We start from the raw sequence: 26,772 nt of genomic DNA, 5'->3' as shown, positions 1-26,772 counted from the left end.
ATTGTCGTCGTATCAAATAGATCGATTAAAAAAAAATCTTTTTTTGCCGTGTTTTAGGCGATGATGCGGGCAAAAATGCTTATAACGTTGCCCAACGTTGATTGCTTTTATGCGCTGTGCATAACGAATCGTTTTCTCCCAATTTGCGGAAAAACGAATAAAGTCGAAACTAACTCGGCTCCTTCATCCCATTTGGGCCACAGCGGCCCCCGCATGGACAACCATTGTGCACATGAAAAGGAGCGAAGAACGGGAAATTTTATTAAACAATTGTAGTATATTATGCATCAAGAGCGGAACGCAGCGAAGCGGCTACATAATATTCGAGTGACTGCAGAAGTTTATCAACAATGTTTTGCAGAAAAAAGTTTTTCAAGTAGTTTATGAATTATTGCTTTCAAATAAATACTGGAATAAATACTGGAAAATGTAGGTAACTAAAATCATGTCGCATCTAATAGAATATTTGCTCCATGGAATGTTGATTGTGTAAGAATTTTAAATATCCTAGCAGTTGTTGTATTTTTAAATTAATTTCCCCCTATGGGTGAATATATATTTAGAGGCCCATGCCTTTGTTGACAATATCATCCGTTCGCTCGTTGAACTCCGACTGGAATCCTGCAGAGGTTTCGCCAAAATCTCACTTGGCATCTTCAATGTTCGCGCTCCGAAAACACTTCGAACACTGGGAGGTTATCGGCGGTGCGTGCGGTATTTATACTCTGCGCTGGAGATGGTAACGGTGCTGCTTGTGCGTGGGGGGAGGTGGCTCCGCCCCCTGAATTGTCGCGTTGTTAATCTCGCCCGATCGTAGTTGCGATGTCCCCGTTGGCTGCTGCGCATCGCTCTGCTGTTTGATTATCGTTCTCCACGTGTTGGATAAATGCAGAGCGTCGTCTCTCGTATTGAGGAGTCCTAAAATCAGGAATATTAGCTATTTGTTTGCAAGTGCCGAAATCAATTTTATGGCCTGTCTGATGTTGGTGCTGAAACAAAGCAGGTGTTGTTTGTTTGTTTCTTATGGCTAAACGATGTTCCTCGAGCCTGGCTGAAATCCTTCTGTTGGTCTGTCCCACATACGTCAGGCTGCACGATCCGCATGCTACACTGTATACTCCTTAGTTCTCCAGAGTAATTTTTTGTTTTGGGTTTCTTAGTATTGCTCCGATGGTATGGTCAGGTTTGTATGCCGTTGATATGTCGTGTTTCCGTAATATTCGGCCGATTTTGTCAGTAACCCCCTTGATGTATGGCAGGACAGAGATCGATCTTCGTTGGGTCTCGTCCTGCACTCTCTGCTGCGGCTGTTGTTGTTTACTGATTGCCTTGCTGATAGTGCGCCTTTGGTATCCGTTTTGTCGAAGATCGCAGGATTCCAGTCGGAGTTCAACGAGCGAACGGATGATATCCCGGAATATAGTGTCATCACATTTTTCCATCCGTGAATCAATACGTGAGAATATATATATATATATATATATATATATATATATATATATATATATATATATATATATATATATATATATATATATATATATATATATATATATATATATATATATATATATATATATATATATATATATATATATATATATATATATATATATATATATATATATATATATATATATATATATATATATATATATATATATATATATATATATTTATATATATATATATATATATATATATATATATATATATATATATATATATATATATATATATATATATATATATATATATATATATATATATATATATATATATATATATATATATATATATATATATATATATATATATATATATATATATATATATTATTTTTGAAAATTTTTCGCCCTGTCTCACAAAAGACATACATATGTTCGTATATATCATGAATGTATCTTTGCTATTGGTTGTAAAGGATCAGATGAAATTACGGCATAAACAGAACGTTTGTTTATCGATCATGTTTTATTTTCCATTCCCTATCAAGTATTAGCCAGATTTTTATATAATAAAAATGTATAATGCATTTTCTTCAGCCGCGGAAGAAATAACAAAAAATTAATATATCCCCAAATGTATGGTAATTGTTTTGTTAATTGTAATTTACGAACTGATGTGCATATTTGTTAGCTATTAGTTGTTAATTGTTATTTTTGTGATTGGTCAGACAATTTCTGTTACGTTGCTGTTACATACTGACCCATTCTCGTATGCCTAACTTTATCGTTCACACATAAGTGGTAAATGACTTATTATTGTTGTGAGTTTTGTTTTATGATAGATTTTGATATAAAATTCTACAGGTCTTTGGAGGCAACTATATGGAATTAACATGGCGTGTGCGCTTTGGGCCGCGATAATTATTGAAGTAGTCCTGCCCGGGGACCTTTTGTCTGCCTGTATGGTGGCACCGACACATTCTGCATTTGCGGTGTCATATTCATATGGGGCAACATAATTAATATGAGCCTCGAATTAAGGACAAAATTCTCGATCCAAGTTACTCCCAAGCGCCGTTGCCGTTTTCTAACCCCTGCTGCCTCCTAAGTAGCGGAATGTTTGTTGATGAGTAGCATAATCATTCACGTTGCAAATGAAGGCAAATATGTTCCTGTGTCTTGAATTTTGTTTTGTCATATTTTAACTCAATTGAGGTTTTCTAGAGTTTATTAAATTTTAGCTGTATTATTTTCCTTTTCCTATACTCTAATTATCTCAATTATTCTTCTTAAAGAAAATTTCTCTGTTTGGGAACTGTAGTTCTTAATAACTATATTACCGATTCTAGTGCAATTTCCAAACAATTGCTTTTAAGAAACTGTATATCAAATTGGCAGCCAAATAAGGACGTTCATCCATCAATTAATTCATTTTAAATGATCGAAACTCGAACCATTTTTAAAATGTCTAGAAAAGAGTTGTAGTTATTTGTTATGTATTTTTCGAGTATTTTATTTAAGTAAATTCGGTAGGTACAGAGCAAGCATTAAAAAAACAAAGGCAGGTGGTTCGACGTATTTGAAAAGCGACATGCAAGGCACGTCTCTCGAACATAATTCAAGACGGCGCACTCGTGTTCCTTCCCCAAGGAAAATCCATGGCGGCTTAATATATAAAAGGGCCAGCGCTCTCGTCCGGTTAAATCTGGCAACGTCGCTCGCGTGTTGCTCTGCTGGGATTTAACCCCGGAGGTTTCGAGGGTTGCCTCGTGGAGGTTGTGAAATTGAATGGAAAAACGTCCGCAAAGCCTATTAACAGAGCAAAGAAACGCTAACGGCGTTAACGGTGAAACTTCCGCGAATATTTTTTTGGGAAGCGTTGGTTCAGGTCAGTTTCCCATTGTGGCGTTTTGTGCCGCACCTTTCTCTATTTTTTAATTTTGGGAAGGAGTACATCGGCAATTCCTTTGTCTTGTCAATTAACCAGATTGAAAATATGAGCATTTTCCTTAGGCTAACAAATTCGCAATTATGTTTATTAACTACTCGTGACCTTGCAGAAATTGTTTGGAGACTCTAGAAACAGACTACTCAGACAGACGATCGAAACGTTTAGTTGGCAACTGTTTGTGAGTGTGGGAGCACGCCGCAGATATAACAAAGTAAAGATAAGAATAATTAAAATAAGAAAAAATTAAAAAGTCATTTAAATGTAGAAGTTATTAATCATAATTTTAATGGAAATAGTGGATTAGAATACTTAATCTTAAAAAATTGCATAAACACAGTATTTATCTTGGCGACTTTAATCATTCTTTTATCTCACGATAATCCACTAGTACCCTTCTTTGAAAATTACAATCTTTATCAAGTTATAAACGAACCCACAAGAATTACAGCAACTAGTAGTACGTTGATTGATGCGATTTTTGTTTTGTTGCTAACGAATCTGGCACTTTAGATACACATCACAATAATTAATTTATTGCATCTTGGATTTCTTTAAAGAACCGATTAAAAATGATTCTAAACAATTTTCAACAGGATATGTGCAAATTACCTCGGGACAATATCATGAAAATAATATTGATGAGAAAATTACAATACTAAATAATTTACTGTTAACATTATTTGACGCACATGCTCCAATTAAAGAGTCACGTATAAGTAAACCAAACGCTCCCTGGTTGACGGAAAATGTTAAAATATTTATGAAGCAGAGAGCTTCAGCTTTACAAAGAAATAGGAATAATAATGATTGGCTCTTATATAAAAATTTAAGGAATTTTACATTGTCTACAATAAAAAGAGAAAGGAGAATATATCTAGATTCACTGTGCAATTTTGATTTCCAACCTGAATTTCTATGGTTTTTTCTCTAATTGACGCGCGGTGATTAAATAGTATTTTTCAAGTCGACATCACATCGACGTTGTGATAGCAGATATTCGAAAGAAATTTAAATTTTCTGTGGGGTGCCACAAGGTTCCATTTTAGGGCCGTTATTTTTTTTTACACTTCTGATATTTTAAAATCTTTAGAGTTTTGCAAAGTTCAGGCATATACCGACGATACTCAATTGTATTGCTGTTTTGATGTTAATAGTAGCATGGAGGCAACGGTATTAATAAATTTACAGGATTAGTGAACTTCCTCAAAAAGCTAAACCCATCAGAATCGCATTTAATGATATTTAGAAATAAAAATAAAGTTAAGCTACTTAAACAAAATATTAATAAAATGTAAGATAATATTAAACTTTCCGTTACCGATTCAGCAAAAAATTTGGGGGTGATGGGGAAGATTCCGTGAATATTTAAAAAATATCTTTCAAAGGGCATATTTCTCACTAAAAATCTTATATAGTAACAGGCATATTTGAAATTTTAGACTAAGGAGACAATTATGTGAGTCACTTGTTGTCTCACATTTTAACAACTGTGATGTAGTGTATAGCTTTTTTATTGATAACGAGTGTAAGTGCCGTATTCAAAGGTTGCAGAATGCTTGTGTTCGTTTTATTATGGGTCTTCGAGAATACGACCATGTATCTGCTGCATATCGTCAACTCAATTGGCTTAGAATGGAACAAAGAAGAGGTCTTCATTTCAACATATTCGTTATGACAATTATCCATAACCTCGATTCACCCAATTTGCTGAGAGACCGGCTTACTCCTAGGAGTACTATCCATTCTGTGAATGTAAGATACATGTACAGACGATGCCACATCATCTTGTTTCGTAGATCTTTCACATTCAGCGCTATTCTTCAGTAACTTAAATTTATATTCATTTAAAAAAAGGTACAAAAATCATTTGTTACAAATACAGTTTTCCTAATAATGTGTTACTAATTATGTGATTAGCAAGGGATTATATTGAGTTATCAAATTCTTTATCTTCAATTGCATTTTCTGTAGTGTGTAGTGTTGTAGTAGCGATTTTGCAGGAATTTTTCATATTTTATTTGTTTTTCATCCATTTTTTATTTCAATAAGTAGTGCGCAATTTATTAATTATATAAATATTCTCTAGCGGTTCAGTAGAGTAGCTATTTAAAGCTTTTGAGCTATCTATTTACTTTGTTTTGAAAAATATTAATGTTGTATATTGTTTTTTTTTGTTATAATAAAGGCTATTTATTATTATTATTATTATTACCTGTTCTTTCTTCTTCTTTCTTTAGTTATAAGATTAGAAGATTTAAGATTAGTTTTTACGTCCCTTGTAAATTTATCATATGATTGATATTCAATGTTTCCTGTAAATGGGTCATGTTACTTGTTGGAAATAAAGTGCTATTATTATTATTATTTTTAAACAGTGCGGAAATCTGCCAATTACGTTCGAATGACTCTAATTACACGGTGGACCTTATAATAAAAAACCACCATCGCCAGCCATCCACCACCATCTTTTCGAAAATTGGCTCCCGGATGAATAGTGTTATTATGATTCTTTTTTTTAACCCGCGATAAATTGCGAAACAGCCACGGTCCGGAGTTTTATCCGAATTTAATTTAAATCTCGCCTGCCCGGAGTACTTAGAAATTAAAAGCGGAACGAATCGGACATTAAATACCCGTTTAAAATTCGTTAAATAATTTTAGGAGGGAGCGCCAAAAAAAAAAAATAAAACGTTACGCCACCTGTAAAAGGGCAGACCGGGAACACCGGGGGGCGGACGAGCTTAGGAGGGGGGATCTTTCGTTTGTGCGTAACAAATTTAATACAAGTTTAATGAAAACGGAATTTTATCGCCCCGACGAATTTAATTGACGCAGAGGATGACCGTCGTCGCGGCGGCACGAGAATTTTAACTCGGAGGGGAGGGGGAGCGTTCGGTTTTGATGAAATTTCGGTCCCCCACCTGCCCATCTCGTTGCCAGTTTGCGGATTTTCGATTTTTTTTGTAATAACTTCGTATAATTAATTATTTCATGAAATTGAATAATTTTTTATTATCTTAATTGAAGGATAAATGGTAATAGTGTGAAAAGTGAAATTGGCAGGTTCGCGTTAATGGTTGTTGACGTAGTTTGCTTTAAAGATAATTTGTTTTTATGTTTTGTAGCTAAAAATTTACTCTGCGATATTATTTTTTAATTATTTAGAATACTCTTTCGGTATGTCACGGTAATAGAAAATTTGGCTTTAAGGAACTATTTTTAGAGAAGAAAAAGGTATCGTAACATTATAACAACGTTACGGTAATGAAAACTAAGGAAATCACTTTAAGCTTGCAATATCAATTTAATTTACAAACCTTCGTTAAATCCACAGCCGAAAATTTCTACGACACAAGGATGTTCAAAAAAATTGCTAAACTCTGTAGAAACGGAAACGTATTTTTGATCACCTGCGAAACGTCAACCGTCATTCAGAGCCGCTTATGAGATAAGCGCGGATATGCTCTGCCGAGTGCTTAATCACGACCGAGTGGCATTTCCGTACCCTTTTTAAAAACATCACAATTTTCAGAGCGTTTGTCGGTCCTCACCCCAATATTCTACAGGGTGGACATTTTATTAAGGGTTTTAATTTAATTTTCTTGTTTTCAATATCACAATGGAACATGGATTTTTTGAATAACATTTAAATAAATATAAATTAAAATAAATTTTACTTTTGCCCCAAAATAAATTTTTTACCATTTTATACCGTTACAGTTTTGTCAGGTTTCATCTAACTCCGCATATTAAAAGAAGTCTACCTAACACGCATGAAGCCCAACTAATAGGTAGGTTGTAGTACAAAGCATTAAATAGTTACAGAGGCATTACAAGTAATGATGATATGACGAAACTTAACCTAAGTTTAACATAAATATTAACTCTAATAAAAAAACAAGAGAATGGGAAAAGACTGAAATTAATAATTGTAGTTACTGGGACAATAACGTTTTTACCTTAGCAATAGATTGCGGAAAAAAGTCCTAATCGTGTCTTGCATTGTACTCTTTTTTTTATTTTATTTTAAAATATTATTTCTTGGTGTGGGCAGAAAGAATGTTTTACTATGCCTAGGGTTAATACGGGGTATAAGCAAATATAGTCTATGTCTTAGCCAATCAAACGAGGAGCAAAGGATAATTTCGAGTCGAATATTACTCCCAAGTCACAAAAAGTGTTAGAACGGGAGAGGTTTATCAAAAAGATGATAGTCATATTTTACAGCTGCACCCACGGTGGTAAAATAGACTACATTACACTTGACTGTAATAAGTTGCAAGTTGCTACTTAGGGACCAATTGTTGATTTGCTTCAAACTACGCTGTAGAGTAAGATAATCCTCTCTAAAAATGTTTACGTCATCCACATGTGTCAAAAAAACTGATGCCATTAACGAAAATGTTGAGTAAGGATGGCCCCAATATTGAGCGTTGAGGAACACCTGAGGAAGCAATGTATTCATCGGAAGTGTGACCATAGAGATAGACGTACTGAGTGCGGTTAGACAAGCATAAAGAAAACAAATTAACAAGTGATTTAATTAATTAAAAGGCCTTTAAAACAGCGTAATGCAACATGGTCCTGCGAGTCATCGTTTCAGGATGATTATTTTTAGGTAAAGTCTTAGTTATCCTACTTTCTGTATAATCATCACATCTTATTTTAATACGAGAGTTAATACATTTAATATACAAAATGGACTAAATAATGAAAAATAATTATGCCGGTTTTTATAATATCTGATAATAATAATAATAATAATAATAATAATAATAATAGCACTTTATTTCCAACAGGCAACATGACCTAATTACAGGAAATATTAAATCCAATGTATATACTATGGGACGTAAAAAATAATCTTAAATCTACTAAACATATAACTAAAAGAAAGATAGAAGGAGAAATAAAAGGATGAGACTTATCGGTACGGATAACCCGACGCCAATCCAAGTTGCAGAAGTATCGCCTGGAGACCATCATCATATAAATCGCAGTGCGAGGATAGTTTCTTGAAGGTCATACACATATTGTAAATGGAGTTTTGAACTGCGTTAAGAAAGCTGATTGAGGTCTCGCTTCCATCCGCAGCACATTAAAACGCAATTGTTCCAGAAGAAACGGACAATCAAGTCCGTAATGAACTAATTTATAGATAAATGAAACAGATTGCAAAATCTCTGCGGAAGCTCAGAGGCAGTAAAGTGAACCTTCTCAGCAGAAGATCATGATTAACTTCAATTTCAGGATAGGAACCATGCTCCCTGAACATTAGATACTTCAGTAACCTTCTCTGTACACCCTCAACGGACTGAGTGTGGCAGTTATATATTGGTGACCATACCAGCGCGCCATAGTCAAGCTTGTAACAGTTAAATAAAAATTTAACAGTAGCTGAGCTTCAAAAATGCATGCAGTTTCTAACTACGAATCCTGAAATTTGTATTGCACTGGAAACCATTTAGTAATGTGAGGTACAAAAACGTCTGGTCAAATAAAATCCCTAGATGCTTCACAGTGACAAGTTCAGTCAGAATAGTACCATGCCAATGTTAATATGCAATTTATTTGTAGTCCACCATTGACTGACAATATTGAAGTTGTCCTGGAGAGTCATGCAGTCCGTACTGGTTTCAATGCATTTTTAGGTCATCCGCAGAAGTGGTCCAGGATTAGAACCCTGAGGCACACCAGTAGTTGGAACAAATAGAACTGATCTAAACCCCCCAATCCCAACGAACTGTTTACGGTTCACCAGATATGACCGAAACACTGTAATCAGCGAAACGCAGAAACCAAATTTTTTGAGATGTTTTTTCAATCAGTAAGGGATGATCTATCTGGTCAAAGGCTTTGTGGAAGTCAGTGTATATGACGACAACTTGACCTTGCTTGTTCAGGGAGTCACAGACATACGAAGACAGGAAGCATAACTTGGTGATACATGATCTTTCCTAATAAAAACCATGTTGTTGCGTATATAGTTTATTTCTAATTTGAGCAAAATAAATTTATTCAATATAATCCCGAATATTTTAGAAAAATTGCATAAGATCGAAACAGGTCGGTAGTTGTCAACTACAGAAGGATAATCCTTTTTGAGAATAGGATAAACTTTCACGACAATTTTTCAAGGTTCTGGATAAACACCCGTTTCAAGTATCAGGTTAGTTAAAAATGTAACATAAAGGAGCACACAGTCTCTCGGGATAAAACTTGGTATGCCATCAGGACCGGCGGTAATTTGTTTTGAGTGCTTTGCTTGCTGATAAGACATCCTGGATGGTAAGCTTAGGTAATATTGACAAAATCGAGATTAAAGGATACGGTTGAAGATGAACATCGATCTGGATAGGATATGGTGTAAACGCTACCAAAGTACTTTGCAAAAGCTGCAACAATCATATTAAGCCTATGGCATGGCTGATTAGAATAGGACATCGTGGTTGGGATTCACGAATCTGTCTTCTTAAACTGAACAAATGACAGAAATTGGTAGGACTATCATTTATACTCAGCTCAGCACGACGAAAAAAATCAGTATCCGCTATGCGCGACTGGAACTTAATTGACTTACGCGGCTTTGTGTTGCCTGAAATTATGGACAGCTCTCTCCTTCTCAAATATATTTGCGATCATTTCTTTGGTTGAACCATGATGGAAATCGCCTTCGTCTCGGTGTTTTAGTGGGCGTGCAAATGGCAAGAATAATGTTCAGCACAAGTGACACGTCGCTGGGTTTAGAAAGTGTCACTTTAACTGGTTTGTAGCGATTATGGTTTGGTTTACCGACATAAACAACGTTAGTGACCTGAATCTGTGTAGAGCCACTGCAGGAGAGCAGTGAAGAGACTTGAAGTGATTCTCAGGCATGCTCTCTTGCAGAATGCCGTTTGCGTGATTTTGTTCGGCTGCTGTGGTGCTATCACTGCGATTGTTATTAGCAATTTGATTTCTTAACTCGGCAATCTCTGATCAAAGATTAGTATTAATTTTGGCTTGGTCTTCATATCTCGCCAGCAGGTTGGCATACTGAGCTTCAATGCCAAATCTTATAATAGTATAGTCGATGAGCATGCTGAGTTTGATATATTCTACCAAGGTTTTGGTAACCATTCGATGAAATTTCATTTTCTTTGAACCTGGAGTAACCTACCATGAGATTTTCAGAGTAATTCAAAAGTGAAATAACATACCGAAAGTTCCACTCAAGTTAGGTACCTTGAGAGACTTATGAGGCCCTGTTTGATGGAAACAATTTTCATTGGACTTTCATACAAACAACTTCTGTATTTACAATTTTTCGATAAAATAAACGTTTACGAAGATGTAAAAAAATCTCGCAATAGTGAGCTCCTGAATACAACGCGTTTCAATAAAAAAAACGAAGTGCACGGCACAACGAAGCTTCTGTTATCACGAAAATCGAATAAAATTAATACCTAATTTATACCTCTGAACCTACAAGAAAATGCGCTGAAGCAGAATAATGGGCTGGTGGTAGATATCGACCGGGGTCGTACAGATAACTTTGTCAAAATAAAGATGCCTTGCGATGAAACCAATCGTGACAGAATCGCGGCTTTTCTCCACATTCTCGCTCGTAACGTCACAAACAGAATAAAGAGATTTAAGGGGCCCATTGTTCGTTACTTAATAGAAAACGGGTTAAGTCTGAACGCGTGCGACAATCGTAATTACATATCAAACAGTGTGCCGAATTGGTATAGATAGTCGGCGAGGAATTTTAAAAACCTATGCGAGTTACATTACGCTTCCGACAATTATTTTTATTAAATAAACTCGTACGTTTCTTGCCTAGGACGTCGACTGTTATTATTGTGAAGCACGTCGGATCTTATTAACGGCAACAATGCAACCGTCAACAAAGGAAGCCCAGGGGTAATCGAAGTTAACAATGACATATATCTTAAGCCTTATCGATGACCCATAATTCAGCTAGCCTTCAGTTAAGACGCAAAAGCTCAAGAGAGAGTAAGGGAGAGGGCCTTTTGTCGCTGTAACTATTTCGTCTAAATTCGCCCGGGCTTCGTATTGTCCGTTATATTCGGGATTACCTATAATGCCTCTTCGGATTCGTTCAAAATGTGATCTCAAACAGTGCCGAGTCAGCAAGTAGTTCAAGATAGGCGAGATCTACAGAAATTGGTATTAGACTTTAAAAACTTGAATCCAAAAAATCGAATCAATGATAAATATAATAATAATAATAATCATCTGGCCATAAATATAAGACTGAAAGTTTCCTGCTGGCTTGACAGGACGGGGTCATCAACATCTGTTGCCAATGCCCAATTCAATGTATAGCGTATAACCGACGTCATGACATGATTGCTATTTTGCTCAACTAGCGTTGAGGAATTGGCCGGTCAAATTTCTTTGTGGTTATTTATTTATTTATATTTATTTATGTGGCGCGTTACGTCACCATTGCATCGTTCTGAGAACTAAATGCAGTCTTCGGGTATGCCTTGAAGAGGTAAATTCTTAATAAAATACATATATATTATTATTAAGTAATGACAGATAACACTCTACAATTGCAAGATGTTATTTAAAACATTTTGATCGAATTTGACTAGTCAATTAAGAAGTGGTCAATTGGCCAGCCTCAACACGCTACCCAAATATTACATAATGTGCTAATGGGAAATTGGAATTAACAGCTTTCTTAAAACATGATAAAAACATATTCGTAGATATGATATTCATACAGATAATTCCCCCCATATTTTGGTTTCATAATAAATTAAAAATATTCTTAAATCCTCTTGCGAGAAAAGAAATAACTAAAGACAATCTACAGATTGGATCAATAGTTTAGTTTAGTTTTAGTTAGTAGTCTGGAAAATAACAATGGATAGTGAAAGTTCTTAAAAATGTTTCTTTTAACTCTTTTCTTTAACTCTCCATTGGGATGCTGCAGATTCGTTCGAATGACGTATGGAATCTTAAATTTTTGAGAAATATGTTAAACAACATTTCGATGCCATGGAAAGAGTGGTTGGCGATTTTTTTTAATATATAAAATTGGCTTCGAATCTTCGTTATTGCTGAAGATACACAGATGCCGTTTGCATATTGCATGTTTTTTAGACTTCAACAGCGGTATAGTAATATTTTACTGAGCTACCAGGGAAAATTGTAAAATTGTCAATTTTAAAAATTCTGTCGTCTATATCTTATATGAAAAATATTTTGATTTTGTAAATACTTTTTAATTCAAATGTTTTCAACAATTAAAGGCTTTGCTTTTCCAAGACCGTCATCAGCGTCGCAATTGATGTAAATTTTATTTTCGGGACGTTTTAAGTCTCAAGAACATTTTCATTGTTATTGTACATTACATTTTTTTGTTATATTATATAGCTATAATTTATTATAACTATTAACTATTAATTATTAATTTTCAATAATAACCGAGTTTCGGGATATTATGAAAATCGGCATAGCCAATGAGTTTTCATGGGCGATGCAGCGAAAAGCAGAAGCAACTATGTACTCACAGCAGGAGATCGAAAATCTTGAGACGTGAGAATTTCCGGACCATACCCCGCATAAAATAACGGACTATATTTGATGGTTAAATCTGCTGGGGTATAATAAATCCGAAGGCTAATGCACTCTAATTTCAAAACTTCCACATCTTTTGTTATTTTTTCCAGAATAAAACACCGATGTACGGGCGAGCGGTATATGAAGTTTCGGAACAAAAAACAGGAAGATTAAATGCGAGAGCGTATAGTCCACGGCAACCCGGCTAATTAAATATTTTTCACGGTTCGACTCCTGGTCCCTATTGTACCGGCACCTCCGTTTATGCTGGAAAAATGTTATTTCCGCCCTTTTGAATTTTGGCGACTTTGAAGAGCAATTTCAGCACTTTGCCCCGTTCGTTTCACAAAAGCGCCAAGAGTTTTTTCGCACTCTACACGGGCGCTTATTTTTGCAGGTTCGTTCCGGTCGCGAGAGGCAGCTGCGTTGTTTTTGGTACAGCTTTTGTTGTCCTAATTTAACGCACAAGGTGTGTGCGTCAACAGATCAAAAAGGCTTTATTTTTTATATACCTATTAGAGTCAAAGTCAAAAGCGTGGAGCAATTCTAGCAAAGGGTTTTAAGTTTAATGATAAAACATGATTATCGAAAATATAAGGAATGTCACCTACTAAATTCCAAATTAAAAAAAAACCTTAAAAATTCACAAAGATATTAAAAATGTTAACAAAGGGAAATTCGCTATCCATTTGAAATTGGCAAAAAAGTTCTATTTTATTTTTAGTTAGTTGTAGTATTGAACTGGAATTGTTTTTACACCCGACATTAAGGATCGCCCAGAGGCGCAGAGAGAAAATTAACAAAAAAGCATAAAAATTGGACAATATTTTAGATATTATGCAAAAAATGTTAAAATGTGTAAGTAGGGTTTAATATTTATTAGTATCCTGTTATTTTATCTATTTGGTTTGACAGATAAACCTGTTGTTGCGGGACCAAGTATGACCGAACACCGGTATCTATAATTTTTATTATCCACACATATTGATTTTAATGTTATACATTTCCCTTGTTGCAATAAAATTTTTATTAACTTCTTTTTGCATCCCATACGGTACTCCTATTTTATATTTAGGGGCTGTGCACCCGTGGTCCTACGCGATAACAAGGGACAAATTGGTAAGATTTTTAAATTGTTTTTGGGGTGGTGAGAGGGAGGAGAGGTTATTCTTCTACAAGTATAACGAAGTTTTATTATTTGGCATCATTGAGAAATGGAATATAGCGCAGGGAATAGTGACGTCATCGATTTAAAATATTACACTTGGTTCTTTGGTTCTATTGTTGAGATGACAATAAAAAAATGGTGTACTTCTCATTACTTTTGAAATTGCGTTTCATTTTACGGACGAAGTTATGAAACGCTCTATATATTTACTATATATTATATTACTACCGACAGTTCATGTTTGTAAATGTATGTTGCTCTATTGTTTATTCGTCACTTTATCTATAGGAAAGCGCTTAAAAATCGACGACGCGTTTTTATCTTGTGAGCCAAATCGTTCGGTAAACAAATTCGGAAAACCGTAAGCAAGCCCTTTCAGTAGAACATAATCCTAGACTAACCAGTTTGTATACAAAGGAAACGATACCGTTTGAATATGTATTTGCAAACCCTTTTACCTCCCGTGTTTGCGGGAAAAGTATATATTATCTATGGCGAGTCGTTTCGCCATAAAAACAATATTCGAATTTCAAAGGGGAAACAAAATTGCAGCGAGAATTCCCTGTAAACTCGGTCGAAGTGGAATTCGGACGGTTTTCGAAAGTTTCGAAAGCACTTTTATTACGTTGATATCTCGCAAGCGATCGGATCACATCTGCGCGACTGTTTGGATCGTAAATCTGTCGAATTTGTTTAAATAGTTTGATCCGGCGCTGAAATGGAATTCGAATTCGTTACGGAAAACTCAGGCTAAACTTTAATTAGAATTCCAAGCAATGTTTTCGCCACACAAAAACTTTAGATAATGACCAACCTATACTGTGCTCATGACCTGATTCGGATATAAAAGTGGGTGTCTTAAGTAATTGCTGCCGCCAAAAGTGGGTTAGAACAGGGAATTGCTATACTACTGGCGCCGACCTCTGTTCAAACTCGTTGTAATTAACGATTTATTATAACATGCGTAAATATTAGTTATTTAGTGAAAACGGGACAAACAACCATAATAAATTGTTTAAATTATTTTGTTATTGTTTCTTATCTGATTGTTATATTAAAAAATGATTTATTATTGGAACCGATTTTGTGGTTAGAAATACGTTTTTCTAGTTCCTTCTCTAAAATACTCAATTATACCCCGATACGGAAAGTGTTATTTTACCACATCAGTGTCGATACCCACGGACATTTCCGGGATGTTACCGCACGGGTTTGGGAGCAATCGGAAATTTTCGGAGATATTTCCCAAGATTTAAATGTTGAAATATGTTAATGTCCGACTGTTTTGGAAAAATATTCCCAAAAACTAGTATGCAACACGTTTTGTAAAGTTTTTACTTGCTTCTCTGCGACGTCAGTTTTGTTACCTACGGCTGATAGCCACTTCGGACATTTCCAGAATATTTCGGGTTTGGGATCAATCGGATGTTTACAACGGCTTGAATATCCACTTTTGTCAAATCCATCGGTCATATCAGTGAATGTGTTCGCGTTGTTTTCCAAAAATGTACTCCGAAACTAATGGTCGTATGCAATACGTTTGAGAGATTTTTAAGTCACTGGTTGATTAAGCACTCACTATTCTGGTGCCAAATAGACTTGTGACTCAAGTGCCCTTTACCGCACTTATTACATACGAGGGAGTACCCAAAAAAAACCGGAATCATTTTTTATAACCTATATATTGAACGACCTTATCCCCTTCAAAATACTCTCCATTACCACTAATACATTTGTCCCAGCGGTGCTTCCAACTTCGAAACATTTTTTTTCATTCATCTTAGGCTATAGCCGACAGCTCATCCCTCGTTTTTTTTCTTGACCTCTTCAATGTTATCAAATCGCTGTCCTTTCACGTCCCTTTTCATACGTGGAAATAAGAAGAAGTCACACGGAGCGAGATCAGGCGAGTAAGATGCATGGGGCAGAGGAACCATGCCATTTTTAGCCAAAAACTGCTTAACAGAAACGGCTGTGTGTGCAGGTGCATTATCGCGGTGAAAGAACCAGTCCCCTGTCCGCCACAAATCGGATTTTTTTTGTCGAATACTGTTGCGCAATCTTCTTAAAACTTCCAGATAAAAAGGTTGATTAACAGTCTCACCTGGTGGAACGAACTCTGCATGAACTACGCCGTTGATGTCGAAAAAGCAAATCAGCATCGTTTTGATGTTTGATTTGACCTGACTATATTTTTTTGGACGGGGAGACAGTGACGTCTTCCATTGGCTGGACTGTTGCTTCGTTTCTGAATCGTAACCATAGCACCATGACTCGTCACCAGTAATGATCTTGGAAAGAAAATCTGGATCCGTTTCAAGCTGTTGATTCAAAGCACGACATGTTTCAACTCGATGTTCTTTTTGCATGTCAGTCAGAACACGAGGAACAAACTTCCCAAATCTTCGGTTAAAATTCGCTGAACGGTGCTCCAAGACAACCCACTAATCTGTGATAATTGTTCAATTGTCTGTCGACGGTCTGTGAGCACAAACTCTCGAATCTTTCCAATATTTTCGTCGATTCGAGCAGTTGATGGACGTCCAGAACGAGGTCGGTCATCAATTGACTCGTCGCCATTTTTGAAGCGAACAAACCACTGGTACACTTGAGTTTTCCCGTCGCAGCTGTTTTTAACATTGCAGCACTTTTACCCTGCAGAAAACAAAATTTCACAGCTGCACGTTGTTCTTTTAAACTTGCCATCGAAAAAAAACGAAAACAAGTTAAATTTAAATCGAAGGTGGCGTTGAACTCGCAATAAGTTGTACTATCCACAACCTAGCGGCAGAAAGGTGTACTATACAAGCACTGCGCGCGGCAATTCAATTCCGGTTTTTTATGGGTAGGTAATATACTATCTGAAAAAAAAAACATTTAAAAGTGCTCAACAAACTCAACAAATTAATGAGTTGAAAGCTGTGTAAAGATGAACATTGTAAATGAGTTGCAGTACCGGTAATATTTGTTTGTTAAAACTTGTTTTGTTATTTGTTTGTTTCAATATTTCAGGTTAAAATCCTACGAACTTACATTTGCTGCAAAGGGTTATTTGTTAAAATGTAGTAAAAAAACTAAAAGTCATGTCCCTTCCCTTTTCGAAGTAACTATACAAATAATGGGCCGGCTTCAGCTGATTGTACGCCCACAGCCAACTGAAAATCAAGTTCGACCGGAGTTTTATTCTTTAATAAATTCCTGAAATCCCGGAGACTCTTTAATTCCTTCAGGAAATTAACTTAAAGTCTGTCTCTGTCTCGGTCGCGGACGCACGACGGGCGGGAAGAACGAGAAAATAAAAAATTATTACTTAAGCGCTAGTTAAATCCGGGGAAAGCAAATAAGTCGACATTAGTATTGCTTAGCGACTTCCTAATTAAATCGCCCGAATAAGGCCGGGAAATGGGCAAAATATTCAAATTGATTCATTTTCGTTTGACTCCGGTTCATTCATTAGAATACGTTAATGAACATCTTTATCCGCCCTGCCCTTTTGTTTCGACTTTGAATCGATAATCGGATGGATATTGAAACAATTTGCAGAAAGGCAATCCGCCATTAAAAAATGCTCCCTATATTACAGACTATGGAAGAGAAGGTCTCATTTTCGACGTGGCTTAAAATTCGCAAATTTTATGAGATTTTAGTAGTTTTGTTGGTTTATTTTTGCTAAATTTGTTATCACCATCTAGTCGATTTAAATTGTTATTTTTTTTATTTTCTTTTAATAATAATAATAATAATAATCATTTATTGTCTAACAGATTCTACATCCATTTACAAGACAATCTGACAAGCATATGATACATAATTTAAATACAACACACTTGTACTCGTACCTTAGTGCCTATGCGTGGTACAATATCAATTGCCTAAACAAAAAATTTTGTTTTGAGAATGTTTGATAACTGATTACAGGAGAGGTTGAAAATGTCAATATCACTACAACGGTCATTGAAAAGATACATAGCATTGTATAAGGGGGTTTTTATAAGGAAGTTTGTAGATGGGGTAGGCAAGTGGAAAATCGGTGAACCGCGGACAAATCTTTGAGGAACATGGAGAGGTAATTGCGTTCAGAGCTCCTGGACAGAACAACGGGAGTTCAAATCTTTCCAAAAGTAATGACTGTTCAGTACCCCGCGCCGTACTCAAACTTGGATCTGACATAGCTAAAAAACAATGCTTTGAGAGCCATTCAGGCGAAACTCTTTAACGTTACGAAATATAAAGCCCATCGATCTTATTGCATCTTTGCAAATGGTTTCAATATGAGAGGCAAAGGACAGTTTAGTGTCGTACAAAATGCCAAGGTCTTTGAAAGAGGTGCATCTGGTAATTGGAGTAGTTCCCAGGCTGTAGTTAAAAACTATCTGTTACAAAACGTCATCACAGAACACTTATCCGGATTCAGATGAAGATTGTTTGCCACACACCAGTTAATCAACGACTCCAGATCCCTCAGCAATGCTGTACAGCCGGCAATGCCCACCACAATCCTAATCAGCTTCAGGTCATCGGCAAACAACAGGGCGCAGCAGTTATGTGGTCGGCTATGTCGTTAACGAATAATAGGAAGATCAGTGGAGCCAGATTACTGCCCTGAGGTGTCTCGCTTGTGGCTATAAACCTCAAAGAGCGGTACTGATACTGATATCTATCCTGTAGATATGAAGCAAAAAAGTCTACCAGTTTATTGCTTCCCATTCCCTCAATCTTCTTCAGAAAGATAGCATGGTCAAATCTGTGTATAGTACATCAAGACATGTTAGATTGCTGGCAGTACTTCTATTGGTTAAGAATCCGTGTTATTTTTGGGTAATAACATGCTTCAATTGTCCATAGATGCACTCGTACACAGAAGGTGCTTGTTTCGAGATAGAGGTTATTATATGTAAGCGATAGGTCTAAGGAAAGCATTAATACAATCTCTGGCAACAAAGGATGGTACTCTATCTGGTCCCTGGGTAGCCTTATTTTTAAACTTCTTTGCTGCTCTTAAAATAGCTTCATCCGAGAGATAGCTTATGCTAATACAGGAATTGAGGTTTGTTTAAATTCCACAATATTTTATTGGTTTTTTAACTTGATAATGATTTAGACACTAATAAATTATACCAAATAGGAGAATAATGGAAAAAAAATTACAGACCTAGAAAATATGTAGCTGTCACATGAAGAAAATGCGTGCAAATTAATAAACTTTACAATTCTCAAATTAGTGTTTAAATAAAAACCAATTTAGTGTTCAAGAACAAAATCAAAAATTCATAAAATAAGCAAAAATGGATCTGGCTTTGTTTTGTTGCTTCATTTTGATAATGTTGTTAGGAAATCTCTGCTGGTCCGTCCCACTTGTTTTTATTTTTGTTTGTTTTGTTTTGTAGTAATGAATTTATATAATTTTTGGCGTTCTTAATTTTGTTCATCACATAGTTAATATTCGATTAGTCGCGTAGTGGCGAATGACCACAATAGGTCCTCGCAATTCGGCCAGTGCAGTTCGAAATTTGAGGTAAAAATATTCAGTAGATTCTTCTTTAACACGTTGCGAGAGGTATAGTGCCCGGGGAAAATCAATCGGTCATGTAGTATCTCCAACCAATATATCCCCAATCCCAACTAATTCACAGGGATAATGTTGGTATACATGCCGTTCTCTAATTTCTATTATTTTCGTCGAAATTTACTCTGTTAAATAATTAGACGTAGGTAGATTTTAGAAGAAAGTAAGATCGAACGAGTCACTTTCAAACTTTATCTACAGTAAACACGTTGCGAGCCACTTCCAGGGTTTCCGGTAGAGCTCTCCAGACGATATGCCATTTCTACCACCCTTTTATGGTTTTGACTACGAAATGAGTTTAAGACCCGCTTGTTGTAAAGCGGAAGGGGTATCTAAGATCTTAGGCGACAAGAACTGTACAGAAATTTCCTTTGATTAAACTGCTATATATTAATTCATATCAGTGTTCTTTTTGTGAATCTTCCTAACACACTCCCTACTTGAAGTAGCTCGATTTCAAATTGAATTTTCCCATTAGATTGTTTGATCTTCTATGTTATACATACGCTCGAAAGCTTAAACCGATGCCCAATTTAAACGTTTATCAAAATGACTCTAAAATATTTACCTAGGAAAGCAATACAAAATCTTTTGACGTTTTCCCACTTTGCTATTGGTTCATTTGCGGTGGCTGTCAGTTTTATGACACAGGATTTTCTTAGCCGTCGAAGCTTTAGTTATTTGTATTCCGTCTTGTGTTTGTAATTAGTATTTACCAACTTACTGTTATTCAAGACTCAGTGTGCCATTTTTATTGGGTTCCATATACATTTCATTACAATTTGTCCAATCCAATTTATTAAATCCGCCTGCTTTCAGCATTTGTATGCACGAAGTACCGAAGTACGGTTCTGGACCGTAATTGTGGAATTGCGAATGGTTACAAACTGTGATCGTATTTTGATATTTGCCATTTCTGATGCTTACTTTACTCGGTGAATGAATTCGTGCTGTTTTCCAAAAATGCACCTAAAAACTAATGACCGTGGAAAACGTATAGTATGCCAACATGTCAATAATCTTCTTCAGTCACTCGTTTATTAAGAACTCGTGACTAAAGTGGACTTAATCACACTTGTTGCATTACTATTAACGATATAAACTGTTGCTCTAACAACAACTATCCAATCCAATCATTTGGAAGACAATTATTTCGCGGGCAACCCGTCGGAAAATTGCGGCGGGGTTGGGGGACCTAAATTTAAAAATGCGCGGACATTTGCAAAGCGTCCGCCGCCAGCCTTCCCAATTGCGGTGCCAATGATTTATTGTAATAATTTCCCGGCACCCATATATGTATATAGAGACGGGCCCACTAATACAGACTGGCCGTAACAGGGGAAATTTCTAATTAGCGGTCAAGCCGTCTCGCAATATATCTGACAAACTTTGACCGACTTTTGCAGGCGTATTTCGCGGTTTTCCCCACGTTGTATATCGGAGGGGATTTTCACGAGAACTTTCCAACGCTCCACATTGTTCGTGATATTAAATAAAACCCCCCGCGATAGGCGATGTCTGCTATGTGGTGGCTGCTCGCTTGAATGTCAGTTGTGATCGCCACAGTGGTTCGATTATATGGGATATTGTTATATTCGGTTTATTGACCTATAACTCGCGCAGAAAAATATCAGAGTAAATCAACGAACAATTTTAGGGGCCGCCTAACGATAGGTGACACCTAAATTTCGTTTCCCAGACTACTAAAGTTGGTTCTGAACCACTCTAGTTGATATGGTCTGTCTCAATCTGTATCGTGCAGGTTTTTGCCCGCAATTATGAATGGTAATGAAATTCGGGTCCAGTAGTTATTAGAGGACAGAACATTAGGGACGGACTCATTCATAGGAATATCTATACATAATTACTTTTTTATTCTAAATGTCTAAATCTAATTGTTTCACTATCAGTCACTGCAATAGGATTTATGCCAGCTGTCAATTGGTATGTTATTAATTACATTTTTTATCAAATTTATAACACTGGGACTTAAAGTACGAGAAACATTTTCTGCTTTGACCTTAGATATTACTTAATGCCATACATGCTTTAGTGAGTTAAACATGCAATGATGTGGAGGAAGACGTAAAATGGTATGCCCACCCTGTTCAGACAAATTATGCGTGGTGATGCGTTTTCTTTTATTTGAAGGTACCTTCGTCTAACTCGTGGAAACTCATCCTTTGGATACAGTGTTGGGGAATGTTTCAACAAGGTAAATTATGAATCTGTTTTCTAATCTACATGTTTTAATTTCTTAAAAGCAATTAAATCTCTAATTGCGTAATTACTTTTCTTTTGCGGAACTTAAATCCCATTTTACAAACAACTCTATAGAGAGTGGCACGGTTTATATTTATACTGGTTTCATCTTCTCGCTCTTTTCAGTTCTTTTTATGCAAGGTAGGAACAACATCGCTTTGATAAAGATAAATTTTCATCTTATTAGGTACTGATCACTATCCTTTTCTTCAATTCTCCACTATTAATACTATCCCTTATCGACGATATTGGCGATTTTTTTAAGTAGGCATGTTGCTTTCGAAGCTTCTTGTTGAATAAGTCTTCAACGGATTAAAGTTTCATACACATTTTTCGCAACCTGTTTTGCATCAAGCGATAAATGATCTCGACGCGAAATTGTTATACGGTAAAATAATATTTTCGGAACGCACAGTAAAAACGATTATTCAAAATTGCCACAAATGGTAAACCACCAAGAAATATATCAGTAAGAAAGACTGCACCCCTACCTTGTCACTCAAGTAAGAATAAACTTTTGGTTAATGGCTTTTCCCAATAACAATAGGTAGTAACATCGTTTTATTGGGGAGGGTCCAACACGATGAAGATTGAGACATACCTGAATTAAGTTGCCCAATCTCTGTCACCTAACGCACGCCTAACAAAATCCAAACACAAAATTCTATTAAAGATCTGCGAGAAAACATTTTTTCTTGTCTACAATATTTACCATACCGTTAATATGGCCAATATAGTACAATATTTTTATACAAAATGTCCATCGTAATCCGGGCGTATACAAAATGCAGCTTGATAGGAAGTTAATCTAATCTAATCATGTGTTTTGCCAACATCGATATATTGAAAAATGAAACAAATTCGTATAGTTTTAATTTCGATTTAAAAAATGCATCGAAATATTTTTATTTCATTCTAAAATATTGCGAAACAAAAGCTGTTGTTATTTTTTAAAAGCTTTAAGTATGTTTTATTGTTATGATAATAATAAGCGAAACCTCCACCATGCGACGAGTGAGAGCGGAGAAATCAAGTGATTAAACGACGATCCTATTACGTCACCGGCGGGCGAAAGTTAATATTGAGCAGAAATGTTTTTTTTTTGCTCCCGTCTCTGCCTAAAATTAACACCCCGGAACTCGAGCGCTGCGCGGCACGTATCTCTTGCCGAAAGGTCACACATTTTAGCCCCCCTTAGAGCCGACAAATAAATGGCCACACATCCGACTTGCCGAAGCGGAGCAGATTTCATCAAAATATTGAGCGGAATTTTTATCATCAGGGCGAGAACCCCGCAGAAACCGACGACCATTTTTTATACGCTTAAATCCGCGCTTGATGGGACCCTCAAATACAACTCTACATCACACGCGACGGAAACGATGTCCTCCCCGTTCCCACCCAATCCCCATTCGACCGTTTTTTAAATCTTTTATAGAATCCTTGCTTGTCGTGACGCGTCCGGTTGTGAATGGACGGAATTCATTTTGTAGTTTCACGGCAATTTTGGATTAACAGTGCGGTGACATTTTCGCGAACTATGATCCCGAGGGTTTGCTCGTATATCCAAGTACGAGCAAACTCTTGCCATCCTTAATTCACAAATTCAAAAGCACAAAAGCCTCAGTTGCGATCCCAATTAAGAACTACACGCTTGCTGGGGCGTTTTAGTTTCAGTCGGCTCGCATCGGTGACTGCAAGCTCATCCCTTATTTATTTACACCTCGAATAACTCAGGCACCCTTTCCCGGACTTTTTGAGTTTGTCTTCATACCTCAAAGAAATTCCCATGCAAGATGGCTAAATGTTCCTCACCATTTATTACTATGTGGTCTGGATTTAAAATTTTCTAATTATGAGGCCTCAATTTTGTAGCCTTTATTTTTTTTTTTTAATTAAAAATATTGTTTTAAGTTTTTCGTTCTGTATGTACAGTGCTTACCAAAGTTGATGTTCCCCTACTCGTTATAATTGAAATCTGAAGTTTTATATACCAAAAAATTCGTTTTTATCATCACTCTGTAACTTTGAAACATGAAGAAATATTCAAATAGAAGATGTAAGAATAAATTTCTCATAAAAAATTAATCCCGTAATACTCATAATCATAATATTAATAAAAATGATGTCATTAAGATAACACAGTTGTCCCCTGGAGAACCAATAAAGATACCACCTTGGCACTTTTTTACGAGAAATTTGATAACATCACAAGCTAAATACATTTTTGAAAATACTACCCAGATCTCGATAGTCTCTTGGGGACATTAGAAAATTAAAAACCCTTTTGATAGATGGATTTTACGTAGAATTTATTAGGGTACACAAAAGGTTAGGTATAACCCCCACAAACCTATTTTATATCGAACACACTATATTTTTTGGTGCTATTAAATAATGCTTTTCTTTTCAATGACTTGCACACAGACACAGTCACTATCGTTTTGCTCTGTTTCTCTTCCTGATATCTCCTGTATATCTCAAAAGACCCAAAAACTGATATTCAGTATTCAGTTTTTTTTTCGAAACTCATTGAAACACATTATCAATTTTATGTTTTTAAAACCTGTTAACTGATTGCAAATAATCACAAGAATTTGGAAAAATAACATAAGTTTGTCCAATGGCGGTCGCGCCAGCTCGGGTCGTGTTTCCAAACTATGGCGTAGTAACTAAATGCACCTAATTTTTGTTAATACGGACCTTCGGTTAAGCAAAATACCATCGGAAAGCAGTTTGCAGGTCAGCAGTTTATAGACTTCCACCAGTCGCAGATATTGTCTGCCTAAATAAATGCAGATTGTGATGTACAAACGTTTTGTAGAAGGCGAGGTCCTATTAAATGCTAAGAATGCAATTTTTACGGGATCTACTGCTACAATCGGTAATTCAAGAGACATTTGTATCCAATCTTAACCAAAGCTGCTCATACAACCACATCTTTAAATATCTCGACATTGGATTTGGTTATCTTTTTTTTCTTTATGTAAGTTATATATAAAGAGGTCATAGACCAACCAGTTTTTGACTGAAAATAACCCAAACGTTCGGTCGATGACTAATTATTTTATTAAATAGTTTCTGTAAAAATATTTGTAGCTTTCTTAACTAAACTAAACTTAATCAAGAAATAACTATAACCTTACTTGTGCCAGGTATTTTGATTTCATGGTGATATTTTACCGATACAAAGATTTTTATGAGTTTCCAAAGAAGGTGAAAGTAATTCAAGCTTGGGGTCTAGAAGAATAAATAGATAAAAAAGCAACTTGAAGGCGCGATGCAAAGATGTCCTTTGTATTGTCGATTGCTGCAGCGGATCGAACCAAAATTGCATGCGGTAAGACCGCGCATTCCACAAAGCCTTTTCATATCATTATGAGGATTTAAATTGTAAAATGTACCTGCTACCCTTCAAATGTAGTTGGCACACAGTTGGAAATTAGTTGTGACCGTAATCGAAACTGAAATAGTTCAAATCGTCGTCGATACTGTTTTTTCCGGGGTAATTTGATTAACCGGCGGTCCATGCTAGTAAGAATTAGGTGACTACGCCATGTTTTGGAATAATGACCCGAGGTGACGCGAACGTCCTTACATCAAATAGTATTTTTTTAAATTGTGATTTTATGGATAAGTTTTAGCAGTTGAATCAAAATTGATCCAAGAAACTAGCTTTTGTAAAAATATATCTTTTTGCAAAATAAATGGAAAACACCTTTTTCGGTTTTGGAAATTTGAAAACGCAGAAAAATCTTTCGTTATCAGCTTTCCTTGAAGAAATGCTAAAAGAATGTCGAACTTCCATTGTCTTTATTTTTAACTTACACAACGTTTCGGACAGTTGTATCACTACCCGTTGTCAAGTGTAAACTAAACTTAATTCTAAGGCTACAAGGTTTATATACTAGGCGAGGGCGCTCATCCATGACGGAGTCTGGTGTGGTCAAGGATGAAGTTGTTCAACTAGAACGCCAGCATTGGTGCGCCTTATTAGAGGTTGCCAAAACTGCTTCTTTAAGTTTGCGCTTCCTCCAATGCTACTCTCTGTGAACAACCCGCGCCTGGACCATTGAATGTTGTGTTGTTTGGTCCACGCATGTTCTGCGATACCTGATTTTCGCGTTTCACCCTTCATTGTATGTTTCTTATGTTCTTCAACTCTTATTTTTAGAGGTCATTTGGTTTCGCCAATATATGCCTCTCCGCGTTCACAGGGTATCTGGTAGATACACCCTTTCTCTTGAGTCGAGGCTTTGTTTTTCTGAGTACACTTCTTAATGTTGATTCAGATTTAAATACAGTTTTAACTTGATGTTTTTAATATTGTTCAATTCGGCATCGAGAGATGCTTGGTCGCTACATATTGTGATTGCTCTTTTGCACAGTGTTTTAATTTAATTAATTAATAAATTTTAATTAAAAAAAAATCTATTTTATGCTTAAAATAGAAAACCATACAACGGACCTAGAAACTCAAGCAATTAGAATATGAGTCACAAGTAATTTAAAATTAGTTAAAACTAGACAATAAAATAATTAGTCAGCGATCAACGTCTGAACGACGGTAAATTATTTGCAGTTAAAAATTTGCAGTTAAACTTTTTGCGTATCATTAACGTATAAACCAGTGTTAACAGAAATTACATAAAACTAACAGAAATGGTAAGTAAATGCAACGTCGGGATAGGCAAAGATGTGGTTGTAAGTGCTACTTGGGAATATAATTTTATCGTATTTAGCATTAAAAGGCTGGCCGTGCTTTAGGCGAAGCTAAAAACTAATTAGTATTCTTTTC

The 26,772-nt window shown here is 35.9% G+C and overlaps 1 protein-coding gene across 1 annotated transcript in view; it reads right to left on the bottom strand.

Moving 5' to 3' along the window:
- LOC132705431 (dopamine D2-like receptor) overlaps positions 1-22,495 on the bottom strand; it is a gene marked incomplete at its 5' end in the record, with an annotated part of 86,470 nt that extends 63,975 nt beyond the window's left edge. Inside the window, one exon of the mRNA XM_060676016.1 lies at positions 22,466-22,495. Coding sequence (XP_060531999.1) covers positions 22,466-22,495 — 30 coding nt within the window. The remainder of the gene's footprint in view (positions 1-22,465) is intronic.
- Positions 22,496-26,772: the final 4,277 nt, after the last annotated feature.

Source organism: Cylas formicarius, unplaced genomic scaffold (genome assembly GCF_029955315.1).
Source record: "Cylas formicarius isolate icCylForm1 unplaced genomic scaffold, icCylForm1.1 PGA_scaffold_7__23_contigs__length_41026272, whole genome shotgun sequence".
Taxonomy (NCBI): domain Eukaryota; kingdom Metazoa; phylum Arthropoda; class Insecta; order Coleoptera; family Brentidae; genus Cylas; species Cylas formicarius.
The sequence above is the reverse complement of the archived record's forward strand: the minus strand, read 5'-3'. Positions and strand labels throughout refer to the sequence as shown.